The sequence below is a fragment of the Actinia tenebrosa genome, unplaced genomic scaffold (assembly GCF_029948245.1).
Source record: "Actinia tenebrosa isolate PJP-AT-01 unplaced genomic scaffold, QUT_ActTen_1.0 PGA_scaffold12__29_contigs__length_12842862, whole genome shotgun sequence".
Classification (NCBI taxonomy): Eukaryota; Metazoa; Cnidaria; class Anthozoa; order Actiniaria; family Actiniidae; genus Actinia; species Actinia tenebrosa.
This window is the reverse complement of record NW_028292572.1, coordinates 7,539,283-7,557,790: the sequence shown is the minus strand read 5'-3', so window position 1 is coordinate 7,557,790 and position 18,508 is coordinate 7,539,283. Positions and strand designations below refer to the sequence as shown.

At 37.0% G+C, this 18,508-nt stretch overlaps 1 protein-coding gene across 10 annotated transcripts in view; it reads left to right on the top strand.

Annotated features, from left to right (window-relative positions):
- Positions 1–358: 358 nt before the first annotated feature.
- LOC116288975 (beta-1 adrenergic receptor) overlaps positions 359–18,508 on the top strand; it is a 31,539-nt gene continuing 13,389 nt past the window's right edge. The window contains exons 1-6 of one of the 10 annotated variants that reach the window (XM_031695844.2): positions 5,613–5,719; positions 5,887–6,000; positions 8,121–8,301; positions 14,986–15,108; positions 15,185–15,323; positions 17,296–17,882. In XM_031695844.2, the coding sequence (XP_031551704.1) occupies positions 17,301–17,882 (582 nt within the window). In that variant the 5' untranslated portion in view covers positions 5,613–5,719; positions 5,887–6,000; positions 8,121–8,301; ... (1 more) ...; positions 15,185–15,323; positions 17,296–17,300. Of the gene's footprint in view, positions 489–5,494; positions 5,720–5,886; positions 6,072–8,120; positions 8,302–10,898; positions 11,150–14,290; positions 14,742–14,985; positions 15,109–15,184; positions 15,324–16,143; positions 17,883–18,508 lie in introns of those variants that run through there. The other 9 variants (XM_031695843.2, XM_089028143.1, XM_031695845.2 and 6 more) reach the window with 9 other exon arrangements.

Here is an 18,508-nt window from a genome sequence, read left to right as displayed (position 1 = left end):
GTCATAGTTTTCGTATTTTGAATGCAGTGCAGATGTGATAAATCCTGACTTACGGGATATTAAGGGTCAGAAAAGTCAATACCTAAACTAACTATACTTATAAGAAAAATGATATCTTTCTTATCCGAAACTACATTCAAAACTATCAAATTCTGTTAGCGAGCTGGAAGATTTTCTTGAACATATCGAAAACAGCCCATCAGGGGTTTATCAAAACATCTTTTGTTCTACCAGTAGAAAAACTATTTTTACACCCTACTATTCAGTAGCTTGAAGCTTGTAGCTTTTCTATATTGCAGGTGTGGGGTTGATTTAGCTTTTCATATTGAAAAGCCTCTCGTAATGCTAAGTCTGTCATATCAAAAACAGAGAAGACATACTCCAGACCGTGGGCAGTTGATTACTGTCGAATTAGTTTTTCCTTAGACGTTCTTATCCACCAATCCTCTTCTTAAACAACATAGAAAGGCTGATTTTGATATTTTGAGGTAAGATTTTGTCAAATTATAGCACTTTTTTGCTAGCTATTTGTCAGTTTGGTTATTTAGAACAACTTAGAAGCGATTTTTACTTAAGTTTTTATCTCAAAGTATTTCGCTCCTAATTTAAATTTTCTGAACGACCTAAGCAGTGAAATCTAAATAATACTAATTCATTCGATTCAATGCAGTCATTTGGTAGCTCTGCTTTAGTACAAAATCGTCTCAATTAATCCTCAGTAAACTAAACTCAACAAACCATAAAAAGCAAAAACGTTTACGTTGAAAAAATCGAAGAATTCAGTTATTTAAGTGTCAACCTTTGTTACATTTTTTAAAGATACATACCTAAGAGTTTAAAATTATCAAAGAGAGGGAAAGGGTTAGAGAGAACTAGAGTGAAGATTGAAAACATATTATTTGTACCAATCAAAAGCATAGTACTTCAAACAAATAACTCCCTGAAACAACCTCTGGGCTGATCTAAGTCAGGGCATGGCTAACTCACAGATGAAACCCTGAAACAACCTCTGGGCTGATCTAAGTCAGGGCATGGCTAACTCACAGATGAAACCCTGAAACAACCCCTGGGCTGATCTAAGTCAGGGCATGGCTAACTCACAGATGAAACCCTGAAACAACCTCTGGGCTGATCTAAGTCAGGGCATGGCTAACTCACAGATCAAACCCTGAAACAACCTCTGGGCTGATCTAAGTCAGGGCATGGCTAACTCACAGATCAAACCCTGAAACAACCCCTGGGCTGATCTAAGTCAGGGCATGGCTAACTCACAGATGCAAACCCTGAAACAACCTCTGGGCTGATCTAAGTCAGGGCATGGCTAACTCACAGATCACACCCTGAAACAACCTCTGGGCTGATCTTAGTCAGGGCAGGGCTAACTCACAGATCACACCCTGAAACAAACTCATGGTTATAGTAAGCAAAAATTGATGCTTCTTTTACTTAACGATCTTTTGACTATCCATATTAAGAGTTTTACGTTTTTGTATAGAGTATTTTTACCGCAATGAAAGTAACAAAATAGATAAGCTTACTTTGTTAGCAGCAAAACAGAAAATAAGCTGGACATAAGATATACATGTACGTCGTTCCAGAGCTTGATTACTCAACTATTGAATCATTTTTTATTTTTTTTTTGCCAGGCCCTAGAAACAACGAAACCAAACTGATGTTAGCTAACTGATGATTCATTCATTAAAATATTTTCATTTACATTCAGGACTCCTAAAACGAAATGCATAAAAATCAAGCATCGATTTTTGTTTACCAGCTTTCATGATGATGCAGTTTTGTCCTGAAAAAGTACACGAAAATCTCCAAAATTTCAAGTTAAATGAAAGACATCCATTGTAATTTTCACTAAACCTGATATCGTGTTGAATTATCTGTAGTTATATTTCATTTTTCAAAGTAAAACCAACCAAAAAAGCGAAAAAATGTCGACCATAGAGAACTTTGTGGAATTGTTTTTCAAGAACAAAACTAGCCCTGTGGGGTGGCTGGTGGTGGGTCGTGTACACGTTACAAAAATCCTGTGCGGGAGAGTAGTAAGGTCGAAATTCGTTCTCGCCCGAGTCCTACGCAGGTAGTTACCTTGACATAACATAGCAGAACATTTTCTGCAAGCGAAAAGTTTTCTACACGAAAATTTCACTCATAGAAATCTTGGAGGAAGAGCCAAGAGAGTTTTTGATCAAGTTTTTTGTGGAGTTCGAGGTTTAAAAGACGATGAATTCGTGGTTTAAAGTGAGTTGTTTGTTCAAATATGGCGACTGTAGTTTCCTCCCTTGTCAGAATATATTTATACATAAGCTAAGATCAGCATCAGATACCATAAGGAAATTATATAGGAAAACAAAGGCGCGCTCGAAAAAAAATGTTCTAGTGCATTTTTAATTGATTTTTTTGCTCTTTCGCATTACCGAGGACATTATCTTGATCTCGAATTTAAAAAATAATTATTTGATTTTTCCGATTTTATTTTCACCATTCACTTTAATCTAAATCGGGCTACCTGTAGAATAACAATTGCGAATAATTCGTACGGGAGTGAAAAATGTTGGTAAATATTCGGTGAACCGTGACTCCCGTACAAATAACTATCGCGAATAATTCATACGGGAGTGAAAAATGTTGGTAAATATTCGGTGAACCGCGACTCCCGTACGAATAACAATCGCGAATAATTCATACGGGAGTGAAAAATGTTGGTAAATATTCGCTGAACAGACTCCCGTAGGAATAACTATCGCGAATAATTCATACGGGAGTGAAAAATGTTGGTAAATATTCGGTGAACCGCGACTCCCGTACGAATAACAATCGCGAATATTACTAATGCGTCCTCAGTGGTTCTTTTACGTCCCTCCAATATTGGTTAGTAATGATGAAGTGTGGAGAGATGGGACCGCCATTTAAAGTGGTCATCCAAGCCACTTGAAAGTCTAACCATTTGCAGATGTAATTAAAAAGGCAGTACGTACTTTCTCCTCATTTTTGAAAGACCCTGAGGGGCGAGGTCAAAACAATGTTCCAAAATAGGGACCCGATTTTTCGAATTAAGGTGGTGGGTACCGGTACATACCCCCTCCCCCTCAGAGACGTGCTCAAATGCTCGATGCTAGGGATCTTTAGTGGCAATTTCTAATCTTTCACTTCCAGAGGTGGTGGGTACCGGGTAACACCACCCCTCCCCCCTAAATCGGTGGAATCTAGGGTGATATAATAGCAGTGGTGCAGTTCTTTCTACCTTCCTTCCTTCGTTCCTTCCTTCGTTCCTTCATTCTTTCCTTCCTTCTTTCCTTCCTTCCTTCGTTCCTTCCTTCGTTCCTTCCTTCGTTCCTTCCTTCGTTCCTTCCTTCGTTCCTTCCTTCGTTCCTTCGTTCCTTCGTTCCTTCCTTCCTTCGTTCGTTCCTTCTTTCCTTCCTTCGTTCCTTTCTTCGTTCCTTTCTTCGTTCCTTCCTTCGTTCCTTCCTTCGTTCGTTCCTTCGTTCCTTCCTTCGTTCCTTCCTTCGTTCCTTCCTTCGTTCCTTCCTTCGTTCCTTCCTTCGTTCCTTCGTTCCTTCGTTCCTTCCTTCGTTCCTTCGTTCGTTCGTTCGTTCGTTCGTTCGTTCCTTCGTTCCTTTCTTCGTTCTTTCCTTCGTTCCTTTCTTCGTTCCTTCCTTCGTTCCTTCCTTCGTTCCTTCCTTCGTTCCTTCCTTCGTTCGTTCCTTCGTTCGTTCCTTCGTTCGTTCCTTCGTTCCTTCGTTCCTTTCTTCGTTCCTTTCTTCGTTCGTTCCTTTCTTCGTTCGTTCCTTCGTTCCTTCCTTCGTTCCTTCGTTCCTTCGTTCCTTTCTTCGTTCCTTTCTTCGTTCGTTCCTTTCTTCGTTCGTTCCTTCGTTCGTTCCTTCGTTCCTTCCTTCGTTCCTTTCTTCGTTCGTTCCTTTCTTCGTTCGTTCCTTCGTTCCTTTCTTCGTTCGTTCCTTTCTTCGTTCGTTCCTTTCTTCGTTCGTTCGTTCGTTCGTTCGTTCGTTCGTTCGTTCGTTCGTTCGTTCGTTCGTTCGTTCGTTCGTTCGTTCGTTCGTTCGTTCGTTCGTTCGTTCGTTCGTTCGTTCCTTCGTTCCTTCGTTCCTTGCTTCCTTCCTTCCTTGCTTCCTTCCTTGCTTCCTTGCTTGCTTCCTTGCTTCCTTGCTTCCTTCCTTGCTTCCTTGCTTCCTTCCTTGCTTCCTTGCTTCCTTGCTTCCTTGCTTCCTTGCTTCCTTGCTTCCTTGCTTCCTTCCTTGCTTCCTTGCTTCCTTCCTTGCTTCCTTGCTTCCTTGCTTCCTTCCTTGCTTCCTTCCTTCCTTGCTTCCTTCCTTCCTTCCTTTCTGGTTTGATTTCCACTTTAATTTCTTTTATTTTCCATTCCTTTCTTTCACTCTTTCTTACCCTTGCTTCGTGGCAGGTACAAAAAACAACTTCAAAATTCTAATTGGTATTCATTTCCAATCTTGTTCCCAGAGCCTGCGTTTCTCTTGGTCAGCACCGAAAACATATTCGTACATATACCACAACACGATTATCGGTACATTGGATTCTCCTTATTCCCTAGCATATATCTGTCTAATCAGCCAGAAATCAAAGACTATAGTTATCGCGCTAGTTTTAATGAAAATTCTCATTCCGCGAGACATATCATGGCCCGGTTGTACGAAGGGTGGATAGCGCTATCCGACAGATAAATCTTATCCAGTGGATAAATCTATTGGATAACAGCATTGACTTATCCACTGGATAAGGATTTATCCCTGATTGGATAGCGCTATCCAGGCTTCAGCAGTATAAGTAATGTCTCAAACGAGTATTGCTTTAGTAGTACATAGTATTAGTGGATAGCTATAATATACAGCTATTTCAAAAAGGTTGAATACTGCATACTGCATACTGAATAGTGCATTCCAAGACCAAAGGGAATTGTGGGTCTCGTTAATTTGAAATAAAAAGTAAATATACAGCAATTAACTTCTTACATGTAGTTAGTATATTGTTTCAGATGGAATAAACTAAAAATAGAATAAATAATTATTATTAATCCTACTTTAGACAATGTCACTATGACCCACAATGCACTTTGTTCTTGGAAAGCACTATTCAGTATGCAGTATTCAGCATTCAACCTTTTTGAAATAGCTGTACATTATAGCTATCCACTAATACAATGTTCTTTTGTTTTGGTCGATGTATTCTTAAAGTCGATATTTTTATCGGCTATTTTAAAAAGGTCATTACAGAAACCGGTCCAATATTTGTTTTATTACTACAGCAATTAATAAGGATTTCTCGTAGTTTGCTATATATAGTATTTTCCAGATACAATCATCATCATGATCTTCTGTATTTTCTTCGTGTTTTGATCAAAATATTTTGAATTTTCATTACAAAAGCACTTGACTTTTCACATCCTACATGGTTGATGGATTTGTTAATGAGATTCGTTTACTCAGTATTAGATGAATCGAAGTGCTTTTTGCCTGAATACAATAGCTATCTAGTCTTTGACAGTGTGAATGTCATCTTTTCATTTGGATCGTATCGAAACTAACGAATGTAAATTTCATTTTCGTCCTGACATAATATAGATACATATATATATATATATATTAGAATACTAGTTGCCTGTCGAAGAAGACGTCTTCAAACTTTACTTGTTTTGCTTTTGGACTGAATGATCTTCAATCTTGAACTTCCAAGGCAAATGGTAAATGAAACTTTGATAATTTTTAGCTTGTTGAACCGATTATTAATGTTAATAGAGCTAGAAAATGGTCACATCCCTAGAATTTTATGTGGCTGAGCTTTGCATCTGGTTATTCGAAGATCCTTGACATCTGACAATAGAGTTAAGCTAAATACCCTCTTCTCCAGAGCCGAGGTTGACAAATATAAAGAACTGGAAATCTCGTTGTTTCAACCTATCCTTGTAAACGGATCGAAAAGAGTTGCTAATTGGCCAACACACGAAGCTGCTTATAACTGCAAGTAGGTTATCATGGAATACGGCAGTTTAGAAAGCATCAAAGCTACTTTATTTTCTTGTGCGACTGGAAAGGGTAAGAGCTACATTGCAGGGGTTTAGATCCTTCCTATATCACATGTATTCTCTGATCTCTACGCTCACAGTAATTAGATCTATGTTTGCTGTACCATCCCAAGGTCATTTTTGCATCTAGTGCTTGCGATACATTAAGTAATCACCTTATCGGTCTGCTCTAACAGTGTCAGTAACTTGAACCTGAGTATTGCACTCTATATACACTAGTTTTTTTAAGAATAATTTTCGCTCTCCTTTACTTCGACTATTGCATTCCAACCATATACTCCTATTTCAATAAACGTTGTCTTCGCCAAATGCGATAGGCGATAGGTTATTCCAACATAGGAATGGCTTCGTTAAATTCAAAGAACATTGAATCAGTCTCAACACAAAGGTACATGTTCTTGAAGAGAATATCTAACAGAAACACATAAGTCATTCAAACTATTGTTGGATATTGGAATGACCTATTTGCATATCGCTTTTTGCCTATCGCTTATCGCCTTTGGCGATGACAACGTTTATTGAAATAGGTATATGCTATATCACAGTCTATTGAACAAATCACACTCGCGACATAGATCACTTTAAATCATTTCGTTTCCCCGACAACGACGCGTTAAAGTAATTGCATCAGTGAAAGGATTCCAATAATCAAAATTTCAAGATATACTGTTTTATTTATTGATATTTTTATTTATTTATTGGTGATACGAATGTGTATCGGTTGAGTACCCTCACTTTCATTTCGATGTCTCTTTTCTCTCTTTTCTCTCAGAATATCTCTGTGAGAATTAGTCCGAACTGACCAGAAATTATTATTCAAAGCTATGTTATATTTACATATCCCATTCCATCCAATATAGCAATATACTCGCCACACATATTCCATGGCGTGCTTAAAAATATATTCTATAGGCTATGTTATATTTCTAAATGATGATTCAAAACTGAAGTTACCAGCTGCCAAGGGACTTCAACGGGTGTTAAGATCCGCGTGTAAAGTTTCTGGAGTGAAATTTTGAAGCACGCATTTCATCTAACTGTTTCGCTTTTATCTTTAGGCGTATTCCACTTTTCTATTTTAGACTCGTATTGTACTGTATTGTTGGATGCTTTAAGAGGAAATGCCGGAGAGTAGATGTCTTTAAAATAATGATAACGTATTGTTATGAACCATTATGAGTGTGGTACGGATATCAAATCATTTTGACTTGAATGATTTTTGCTGCTGAACAACCTCTTCACTTCAATGACAACTGATAGTGAACTACTTTAGCATATATTATTTATGTAGAACGTTCTTTATTATATTCTGTCAGCTGGAAAAGGGATTATAATTTGGGATAGAAAGTTATATATTATTACTAACTTGAAAACTGAAATGCCATATAAAGAAGTTTGCACTCGGACAAAAGGATAAAAACGTTGAAAGATTTTACTTTCCATTGATGATTAATAGAATAACAGTCACTCCACAATCAAGTAAAAACTGGTCGGCCATTTTTTTAAATGAGCAAGGGACTGGGGCGAGTTTTGAAATTTAATCTATTAGCAAAAAATATAAGCAAATGTGTTTCAAACTAACGAAACACGTTTACATTTGTCATACTTACTCACATTAAGATATTTTGCACAATTGATAATTTTGTATGCTAATTAGATTAAAATTCAAAACTCCCCCCAGTCCCTTGCTCATTTTTGAGCAATTAAAAAAAATTCGAAACTCGCCCCAGTTCGTTTGATTGTTTTTGAAATTGTCAATATTGTTTGATTAAATATAATACTAGAAGCGCTTTTTAGTATTTCTCGGCTAAAAACACACGGGAAACAAGCTGGTATTTGTTTTTGTCATTCGATAAGTACATTAATTGTCTTGCGCCGAATTGAATTACCGCAAAGTTATTGAAAGTGATTGACACCTCCCATCGGTTATCTAAAGATAGCCAATGCTATCGTTTTAAACCTGGTACAATTTTTGGCTAAATAATCAAAAATATGTCAATGCTGAGTAGAATATCCTGAGAGCTTGATTTTTTTTTTTTTTTTTTTTTGCTTTTTGCAGTTTGACAGAGCTTCTGACGTCTTCGATCAACTCGGTTATTTATCCTAAACACGACGAGAGGAAGCAAGCGACGTTCAACCGATAGCATCAAAGATATCACTCCTGTGAGCTGGTATCTGGGATAATTTGGCTTTCTCTACGACAACTCGCCCAAGGAGCAAGAGTTCTAGCACCAATAAAGGTTAGTTCCAGGATTGTTCCCCATAACTCGTATTTTTTTTAGTTTTTCTGTAAATATTTTACAAGTTTGACGATGAAGACTCAGGATATAACTCAGGATACAAAAGAAAGATAAATAGTAATGTTAATTTTGGTTCGGAGTTTTCCCGAAAGATATATCCATCGATTATCATCCATAAATAATCCTTAGTCATCTGTGTCTCTAGCCGTTCATCTATCGTAAATACGATTAAATGTGTTATAACTGCTTTAAATAGCCATAAAGTTCATATAATATTTCAAATTATTCGAGATATATGAAAAATAAAATAAAATAAAATAAAAGTAAAAAAAAAAAAAAAAAAAAAAAAAAAAAATTACTATAATTTCATTATCTCAATCTGCTAAATTCATTTAATTAAGCAAAAGAATAAGACTTGATCTCGTTTTCCATCATTAATAGTGTTAACACTAAATACGCGGCCTATAAGTATTTTTCTTTTAAAGCATTCAAATCATTAATGATTTGGACCGAATTTGCTGTACTTAATTTGTTTTTAAATTAACGGTATTCATTAGACGAGGAAGAAATTATGTGACGACCTCACCTGCAGAAAGTAAACTGGAATTTCAAGCTCTCGGTCTTGTAAGAGCCGAAAAGATTTTCGTTTGACGCTCTATCCAGTACTCCAATATTTACCATTGTTTGTTTTATAGCTTAACTGAGAAACACAAATATATATATATTTTACAGACACGACTTAGTTTATTTTGTAAACCCTGTAAACATTTTCCGAAGCAAGCCACCACTTAAAAAACCTTGCTGGTTCCTAGAAGAATTAATACGGACAACGTTGAGCACTGATTACTCCTTACTTAAAAGCAAATTTATTAATTTTATATCATTTTTTTAAGAAGAAAAAATTTAACAATTTACCAGCAGTTTGAGTTGGGTTAATCTTTGATTGTCCATGTTGGCCAGTCGGCAGATTAATTTTCAAACGTTAATTCGACTCATCGAGACTCAATCTTAATTAGAATTTTCCACGAATAACATTTTGTTTTTTAAACTTCTTTGCATTAGTCAAATGATTTAATTCCTCAAGTGTTTTCTAATGGAAATCCTGCAAAATCAGGCGATTTTGACATTGATTATTATTTCAAAACAGAAAATAAAATGCATTAGTGATTATCGTCATAAAAACAAGCATTAGCAAGCACTTTAAGCTTCTTTTAAAGTGAAAATACAGGATGTATTAAAAAGCTCTTGCAGTTTGCTGAAGAACTTTTACTTTCATTGACCGGCTGAGGGAACTAATTCTTACTCAGAACGATGTCTTTTAGAGGATGTTATTGGAATATTTGTCAGAAAGTAAGACGTTTTTTATGCCATTATTCATTAGACTTTACTCGGTTATATATTGAACTTAGTGGATTTTATCCTTACATTGCAAAGTCTTTTAGAGGATTTTTCTAATGTCATTCGTTTGGCGCCATCTAAGATCATTAACCTTAAATTATCCATTAAAATTTGAAGATTTATTAACATTTGAAACAACAAAACTTTTTTTCATCTCTTTTAGTTTCAATTCCCAAAATATTGCTGACTAACTTGATTACAGACGCACCTGGGATTGTTAAGCCTTATTTCGATGTCAAAATCTTTACACATATTAATTTAGTGAAAAAAAGGAACCCAATACCAACTCGGGTTTCCGAGCTACTAGCTTTCCTAGCTTCTAAATACTAGCCACGTTTTTATGATTACAGACTGTCGGGCACAAGTCATGACCAAATTTTGGTTCGGCCAAAAATTGTTTGGCCCGTTTCGCGCTACTGAGACACCAAAATCTTCCGCAAACCGTTTATGTTAATCAAAATTTAATGCTATCTGCCGATAGAGAGCGTATCGCTTCTGAGCTCGATACAAAATCTTAGTAAAAATTTGGTAAAATCTACTCTCGATTCAAGACAGACAGCTGCTAGTGTTACTAACCTAAATGCCTCGATTTTACCGCTTTTCACTGTATTCATTCTGTTGACATTTGACAAAATTTCGAAGTAGGCCGACGGCGTCTTTGAAGTTTGGGAAGATAAGACAAAATGTGGTAAGAACAAAAAATTGCGTTCGCACTTATAAATGCCTCGCGTTGACAGATATTTTTGCAAAACAAATAACAATTTGCTCAAATGCGAACGGATCCTATTCAACATTTGAAGTTACATTTCAGTTTGACAAAACTCCAATCTATTCGGAAAAGACGAATTCCGAGCCTTCACTCAGCGGCACAGAGCGCATGCGCTTTATAGATCAAATAGCGATTTGTGACTTCGGCAAATTATTCCTCGGGCATTACACAGGAAGCCCGAATAATTATCTTAAAAAAAACAGATTTAAAGTTAGCTTCCTCTTATAGTTTACTCTGCACTTTGACCTGGACTCAGTAGAACGACATTAGATTTTTATCTCAGGCATCTGTGTTTATTTCTAGCGCTTGACGTTGTCTCGCACAAGTTTGATTAGCGGAGAGATTTTTTTCTGATATCATTATTCGTGACGTCAGAGTGGATTGACATATCGGTACATAGACATCCTTATCAGCTAACGAGGATATGGATGGATCTGCCGCTAGTGGCCATTTCGTGTGCACTTGCGCTCAACTTCAATGTGACGCTCTTCGTCGCACGGGAATCTTATTTAAGACGCGATTACATTTCTAGTACTTCCTCAAAAAAGCCTTAAACTTTAAAAAAAGTCGAACTACGTCATACGAATTTGAGATAATCAACGGACATGGCGTAGCGGTTGTACACTTGCCTCTCATCTCTGGGGTCTCAGGCTTGATTAGTTCCTGGACACAGCATTACATGTGAGTAAGATCTCTCTCCCGAGATTTGAGGGTTTTTGTGCGGGTTCTCCGGTTTTCCTCCCTTCTCAAAAACTAATATGCTAAATTCCAATTCGATCGGTTAGATAGCTATTCTCTGACTTTGATCAACCCAGAGGTAAGTGGTTTCAGGCTTCTATCTGTGAGTTAGCCATGCCCTGACTTTGATCAGCCCAAAGGTTGTTTCAGGGTTCTATCTGTGAGTTAGCCATGCCCTGACTTAGATCAGCCCAGAGGTTGTTTTAGGGTTCTATCTGTGAGTTAGCCATGCCCTGACTTAGATCAGCCCAGAGGTTGTTTCAGGGTTCGATCTGTGAGTTAGCCATGCCCTGACTTAGGTCAGCCCAAAGGTTGTTTCAGGGTTTGATCTGTGAGTTAGCCATGCCCTGACTTAGATCAGCCCAGAGGTTGTTTCAGGGTTCGATCTGTGAGTTAGCCATGCCCTGACTTAGATCAGCCCAGAGGTTGTTTCAGGGTTCGATCTGTGAGTTAGCCATGCCCTGACTTAGATCAGCCCAAAGGTTGTTTCAGGGTTTGATCCGTGAGTTAGCCATGCCCTGACTTAGATCAGCCCAGGGGTTGTTTCAGGGTTCGATCTGTGAGTTAGCCATGCCCTGACTTAGGTCAGCCCAAAGGTTGTTTCAGGGTTTGATCCGTGAGTTAGCCATGCCCTGACTTTTATCAGCCTCCCAGAGGTCGTTTTAGGGTAAAGATAATTTTAATCTAAAGGTTTGAAGGTAAAATATACATCGTGTGAAGTTAGGTAAGGTTAATTTAAAATACCAATCAGTTAATTAGATTATTAGCTATTGCGATGACGTCAACTAACTAATGGGAGGCATAAAACTATGCATAATATTTTTATGTATACTAAATTAGTAAACTTAGTGAATCTTGAACGCTTTATTAAATTAGTGCTCGTGCCTCGTTTTTCACGAGGAATTTTCTCCGGTTTTACTCCGTATTGAGTGCTGTGTGTTGTAAACAGTGAAGCGTGGTAGTGTGTGTGGATGGAATACCACAGAAAAGTCCCTTATGGGGTGCGATGATTGTAAAATATAAGTTTTTGTAAAATATAAGAATGTTGAACTAGAAATACCAAAAGTGTCGGTTGCAAAACAAAGACAAAACAAAACGGAAAAGAAGACGAAAAAGGAAAAAAAAAGGCCCGTGTAGGAAAAAAAAGTGAGTCGTGGAAAAATCGTGGAAAAAATCGCATCGGACTTATTAAGTAGCCTTACGTGTCACACGTATGAAAAAGTTCCCTCAACATATAGCTTATCTCTTCTATTGAGCTGTAAATAAGACTAAATACTCCTCATCAAATGCTCTTAAATTCAATACTACATATAGGCTCTTTCCTCCAAGAGTACATCTGTCTACAACTACTATCAAAGAAAGTCTTAGACAAAACAGTTTTTCATTAGTTTTTACGCAGTTTCCGCCAAGTGTTTTTTTAGTATTTTTGCTACATGAAGAGGGCTTTCAGACAAGCAGCACTACTTATCAGCGTTGTCAAGTGGTTTATACAAAAGTACTTGGATATATTTTATCCTCATGATTCAAGTGTTTTGCTATTTTTTTCAGTTTATTTTTATTTAAGGAGAAAGCCAAGACGGTAAACGTGCTTCCTCTATTTTATTGTGGAAACTTGACGTGTTACGCATGCGTAGGCTAAACAGCTGTGAGAGTATGGCTGTCTTTCTTCCTTAGATGGGCGATTTTTTCGGGTGATAATACAATTGATGCTTGTGTATGGTCAAATGAATGTGTACAAAGGATCCTGGTATTCGTAGTCAAATGAAACGGCTTTTTGTTTCACGGTAAAGGGGCTAAAATTGTCAGGAAAATGGCGACTTTAAATGCAAATAAGTACAGAAGGTGAAAGATTTTCAACTGAGTATTTACGCTGACCAGCCGGTTGTGAACTAATTGTACTAAATGGTTAATCATGTTAGATGATATTTGAGATTGGAATAGTTGTTCTAAAAAAGTTTTCTTGTCGTGAAATGTTTTAAAAATATTGTTTATAATTAATGTTGTTATTTTTGTAAAGCGTTGTTGGACTTAACGGAATTGACGCTAAATAAAAGTTAGTTAAATATTATATTTTATTCACCTTAGCTTTAAACTTTCTATACAAAACATTCCTCCTATATAATGCTATTAGTCAGGAAAAGGATGTAGTAAAAGGAGTGCAATCTTCTCTCATTTCGGGGTACTCAAGTTCGACTCCTTGTGGACTCGCTATCGCTTGGAGTAGAGTTTGTTTGATGTCTTTCTCAATACGAGGGAATGTTCAAATTGTGAGTGGATTTTTTTCCGGTTCTTTGAACATGCTAGAAAAATATACTTTATTTCTAAACCACTTATTTTGTAAAAATCATTGACGTCATTACTCTTTAAAGACAAAGTCTCATGAGTAATATCCTTGAAATATATTGATTTAATTGCACCAAGTATACTTTACATGTCTACGAACACGACATTTCATTAAGACTAAGTTATAAATAACGCGTCGAATGTGACAATTAGTTGTTCTATTTATACTGAAGCGAATTTCCTAAAGTCGTTATCACCGATGCTTCCTACCATCATTCATGATATTAAAGATACGCGTAGCCGACAAAATAAGCAGCTCAGGCCATCGTTAAAATCCTATAAACTTAAACCCTGTAATAAGTATAAAGCTGGCTTTATTATACTCGAGATGATGATGTAAAATTGAAACCGCCATTTTATAATACGTGTGTGGCTCAAATGAGTTCGTTTTTCCGAAAACGTTTGTCATGACGACCAGAAGCACTCGGCCAGGTTACCGAGGACAAGCTAGGTATTCACAGCCGCCATCTTGGTTGATTTTAACAAAATCTTTTATCTACTCAATCACTTTTGATATACCAAGCAACATGGCCGCCTTGTCTTTTCTTACTTTCGAGAACTAAAATTCCTTAAAGACGATTAACTATAATCCTAAATACTGCTGTTTTTTATGACTAAAGACTCATGTACACAAGCTTATCCTCGTTTAAGAGCGAACCATTCAAAAAAGTCAACTGTAATGTAAAACATTTGCAGCTTAAACAATACCAATGTTTCAAAATCCCATTGACTTTTAATGGTATCTGTGAAAAGCTGACTTATAAACGAGGCTAAGCCTGTGCAAATGAGTCTGTAGTCTTCTAAAACAGCGGTAATTAGCGAAAGCGAAACTGGTGTATTTGACATCAATTTAAATCACTTATTTAAAACTTCTCGACGTTTAAAATCCCAAACGAAGCCAGAACATTGGCTAGGACTGCTTCAAAGGCACTTTATCATTAATGTAAGCTTCACTTGCTGTAGTTGATTCTGATTGGCTAAAAATGACACCGATAGATGATTGGCTGGTTTACTCCGTGCTTCATGCTCTACAAAGTTACGTCTTTCTTGAATGACGACGAAACAATGGTTTGAAGTGGAGCCTTATAAAATACAGTAAATTTATCATATATAACACATCAAGTCAACTTCAAGCCATTGCAGACATTGTTTCGTCTTCACTCAATTCTGGAAAGGCCTCCGTACGAACTAGGTATTCTTTGTATTTTATTTTTTATTTTTTATATTTTTAAAGATTTAAAAATCAACATTTAATTAACATTACGTTAATTAAATGATATTTCCTATATATTTTATTGCTTTAAACGTCACATGATTTAACTTAACAATTCCACAAAACACATCTTAAAAGACGTGCTATTCTAGTCCTTGTCAGTGATCACACTAACGATTAATAACTCCCAATTATTCTATCATACATCTCTTTCCCATTTCAGACCACTCCTCATTCCCCTAGAATGACGCACGTGAGAAGACACACATAGGTACGACTAAAATATAAAAAAAATATTCTCAAAAGAATGACACGTGGTTTGAAATTGGAATACATTACGTCCAAGGTAAAGAGGTAAAGTTTTACGAACACAAATCTGAAGCCAATTTTAAAACCAATATATATTCCTTTTTAATTAACAGATGTTTTAATATCAAAGGGTTTCCACACATGGATGATTGAATGGTCTTAGCACTTATTTCCTTAAGTCGACAAATATATCGTTCAGAATTTATTGCCAAGGGCTTCCTAATACTTGAGATTTGAAGGTCTATCAAATTGGTAAGCAGAAAATTTATGAGTATTTGAAGTAATCCTTGCTGAGCTGAAAAATAAATATTTGCAAAATATGACTTTAAAGTATGGATTTAGGAATGAAAGAATATCTTTAGGCCAATAATAAAGCGACCTCGGTGTACATTTTAACCTGATATTAAAATATATGCTCCGTTTTAAGGTCAAGTCATTATATATTTTACCGCGACTATTGGTTGCCTCTAAAATGTATAAAGATAAGTTGAAGTCATAATCACGAACTTGCTACTTTTTTAATCCTGATGTTATCCTAATTCTTATTGTCGTCCTTTAAAAATTGAAATTGCAATTGCAATGTTAAAGTGCAATAACTTATTGATAACAAGAGATCAAGGATGACACATTTCGACTGTCAATTTCGATCGAGTTCAGATAGGAGCGAGTGAAGCTTTGAGCTTCTCTGTTACTAAGTGTGCAGACGTGCTATTGTTAGGTGATGTTATCTTAGGTTGGAAAGATAGAGTGTAAATAAGCCTCTTTGATTGTATAACGATTGCGTGGCTCTCTCTCTCTCTCTTTCTTTCTTTCTTTCTTTTTTTCATTTTTTTCTTTCTTTCTTTTTTTCATCCATCCATGCATCCATGCATCCATCCATGCATCCATCCACAAACCCACCCACCCACCCATCCATCCATCCATCCATCCATCCACCCACTCACCCACCCACCCACCCCATCCATCCATCCATCCATCCATGCATCCATCCATCCATCCATCCACCTACCCACCCACCCATCCATCCATCCATCCATCCATCCATGCATCCATCCATCCACCCATCCACCCATCCATCCACCCACCCACCCATCCATCCATCCATCCATCCATTCATTTGTATATATTTTTTATTTAAACATATTTGTTTTCAATTACATTTACCCCAAGAGCGAAAGCGCTCATCTAGGTGGTCTACGTACAACTTTTACACAATAAATAATGTAGAGACGTGAAAAAGGAAAAATAAATTACAAAATTACAAAAATAAACAGCAATGAAATACAGTTCTATGAATAATTATATCACAATACCCTGGTAGTGATGAAGAATAAGGAAAGGAAAAGGGAATACTTAGGGAGAAAAACGCCTAGAATTTAGTATGAATTGCTGAACAACTTTAAAACACATATATCCAACAACTAAAAACACATATATCCAAACACGTATATCTACTTTTAGTATAGTTTTTGACTTGAATATAGAGTTTCTCGAGGTGTGAATGGTCGAGCGACAGGTGATTCTGAGACAATAATGACCGCTGGAGCTGGAGCCGTGATTATGAAGTCTTCCAAAATTTGTCAGATCAGAAGTAATACTAAAACGTTTTTCATCCTGATTTCCGACTTTTCTCTGATATTCAAGTCTAAAATTATACTAAAACAGTTATTCCCCTCAGGCTCAGCGAATATGGTGAATATTTACTTCGCTACTTTTTTTTATCATATAATTATCCATAAAATATCTATATTTCTCCTTTTCGAAAAACCGATATTTTCACATGTGAAAATATTGTTACCATGTGTATTTAAGCTATTAGTTAGTTAGTTATAATAATAAAAAGCTTATTAAGTTGATTTTGTGGATAATTTAAATGATAAACAGAATATTACATGGGCGCTTGGAGATACGAAACTTATCTTCTCGTGTTGAAAATCTCTCACTCGTTTCGCTGCGCTCACTTGTGAGAGATCTTTTCAACACTCGAAGATGAAGTTCGTATCTCCGCGCGCCCATGTAATATCCTCTATATATTGTAGTGTGGTTTAATACTAAGGCGAGGGCCACAAGTTTATAAGTGTAATCACTTTTTCGCGTTACCCTCTTTGAATAAAGTCCTTGCTTACTTACTTACTATACACCGATATTCACTTCGCCTTCGCTGAATAATTGTTAAATATTATTCTTATTTTGTTACGGAACATGTCTCCCAACATCACAACAGTCATCATGAAGACAAATTCAACTCCTTCCTCCTCAACGCATCGAGTCGAGGACTTTGACTTCACATTCAAGCTGGTGTCCACATTCTTCCTCATAATCATCATCATCCTTACTTTAATAGGCAACACATTCGTCATTTGCGCCTTCGCAATGTTCCGTAAATTACGTAGCGTAACGAACCACTTCGTAGTTTCACTAGCCTTCACAGATCTCCTTGTAGCTGTGTTTTCAATGCCTGTTTGGGCGGCGTATCTGTTAACTGGACCAGAATGGATTTACCCAATGTGGTTAAGAAAGATATGGGCCTGTATGGACATTCTATGTGGTGTAGCGTCGATACTACATTTATCTTTCATCAGTGTTGAACGATACAAATGTATATCATCGCCGCTCAAATACCACGAAATAATAACCGCATTTAAAACAAGAGTAGCTATTGCTGTTATCTGGGTCTTTTCGTTTACAATGGCGATGATTAAGTTTATTATATGGGGGTATCCACCGCCTGCGTATCAGCTGTCTGCCTTCATCTTGTGCTTCGTCTTACCTACGTTTGTCATGAGTTGTGCCTATATTCTAATTTTCAAGGTCAGTAATGATTTTTTTATAATTATTTAAAATTCGATGAGTTAGCCAAGCCCTGACTTATATTACCCTGTAGGTGTGATCACTCAGGTACCTTATAGAGTAGTTTTCGTATGACTGTGAAAAAGTCGGTGCCGTACACGTGAGGTGCCGTGACCGTGATGCTTTCTAGAATTTTGATTGGAATTTTTTTCTTGCGCAATGTGATTGGTCTAAAAGTGCCGTGACCTTGGCGTGACCGTGTCCGCGCCGTGTTTATGCCGTGTTCCAGGTATTTGATTGGATGGGATTGGATTGCAATGTGATTGGTCTGGCGTATCCCTTGCTGTGTCATGACCGTGTTCGTGCCGTGAATTTTTCACAGTCATACGAAAACTGCACTATATAGCAGTTTACGCATGACTGTGAAAAAGTCGGTGCCGTACACGTGAGTTGCCGCGACCGTGATGTTTTCTAGAATTTTGATTGGGGAATTTTTTTCGCGCAATGTGATTGGTCTGGCAGTGCCGTGACATTGGCGTGACCGTGTGTTCCGGACATTTGATTGGATGAAGAGTAAATCCTCGTGCAATGTGATTGGTCTGGCAGTGCTGTGAGCTTGGCGTGACCGTGCCCGCGCTTTGTTCATG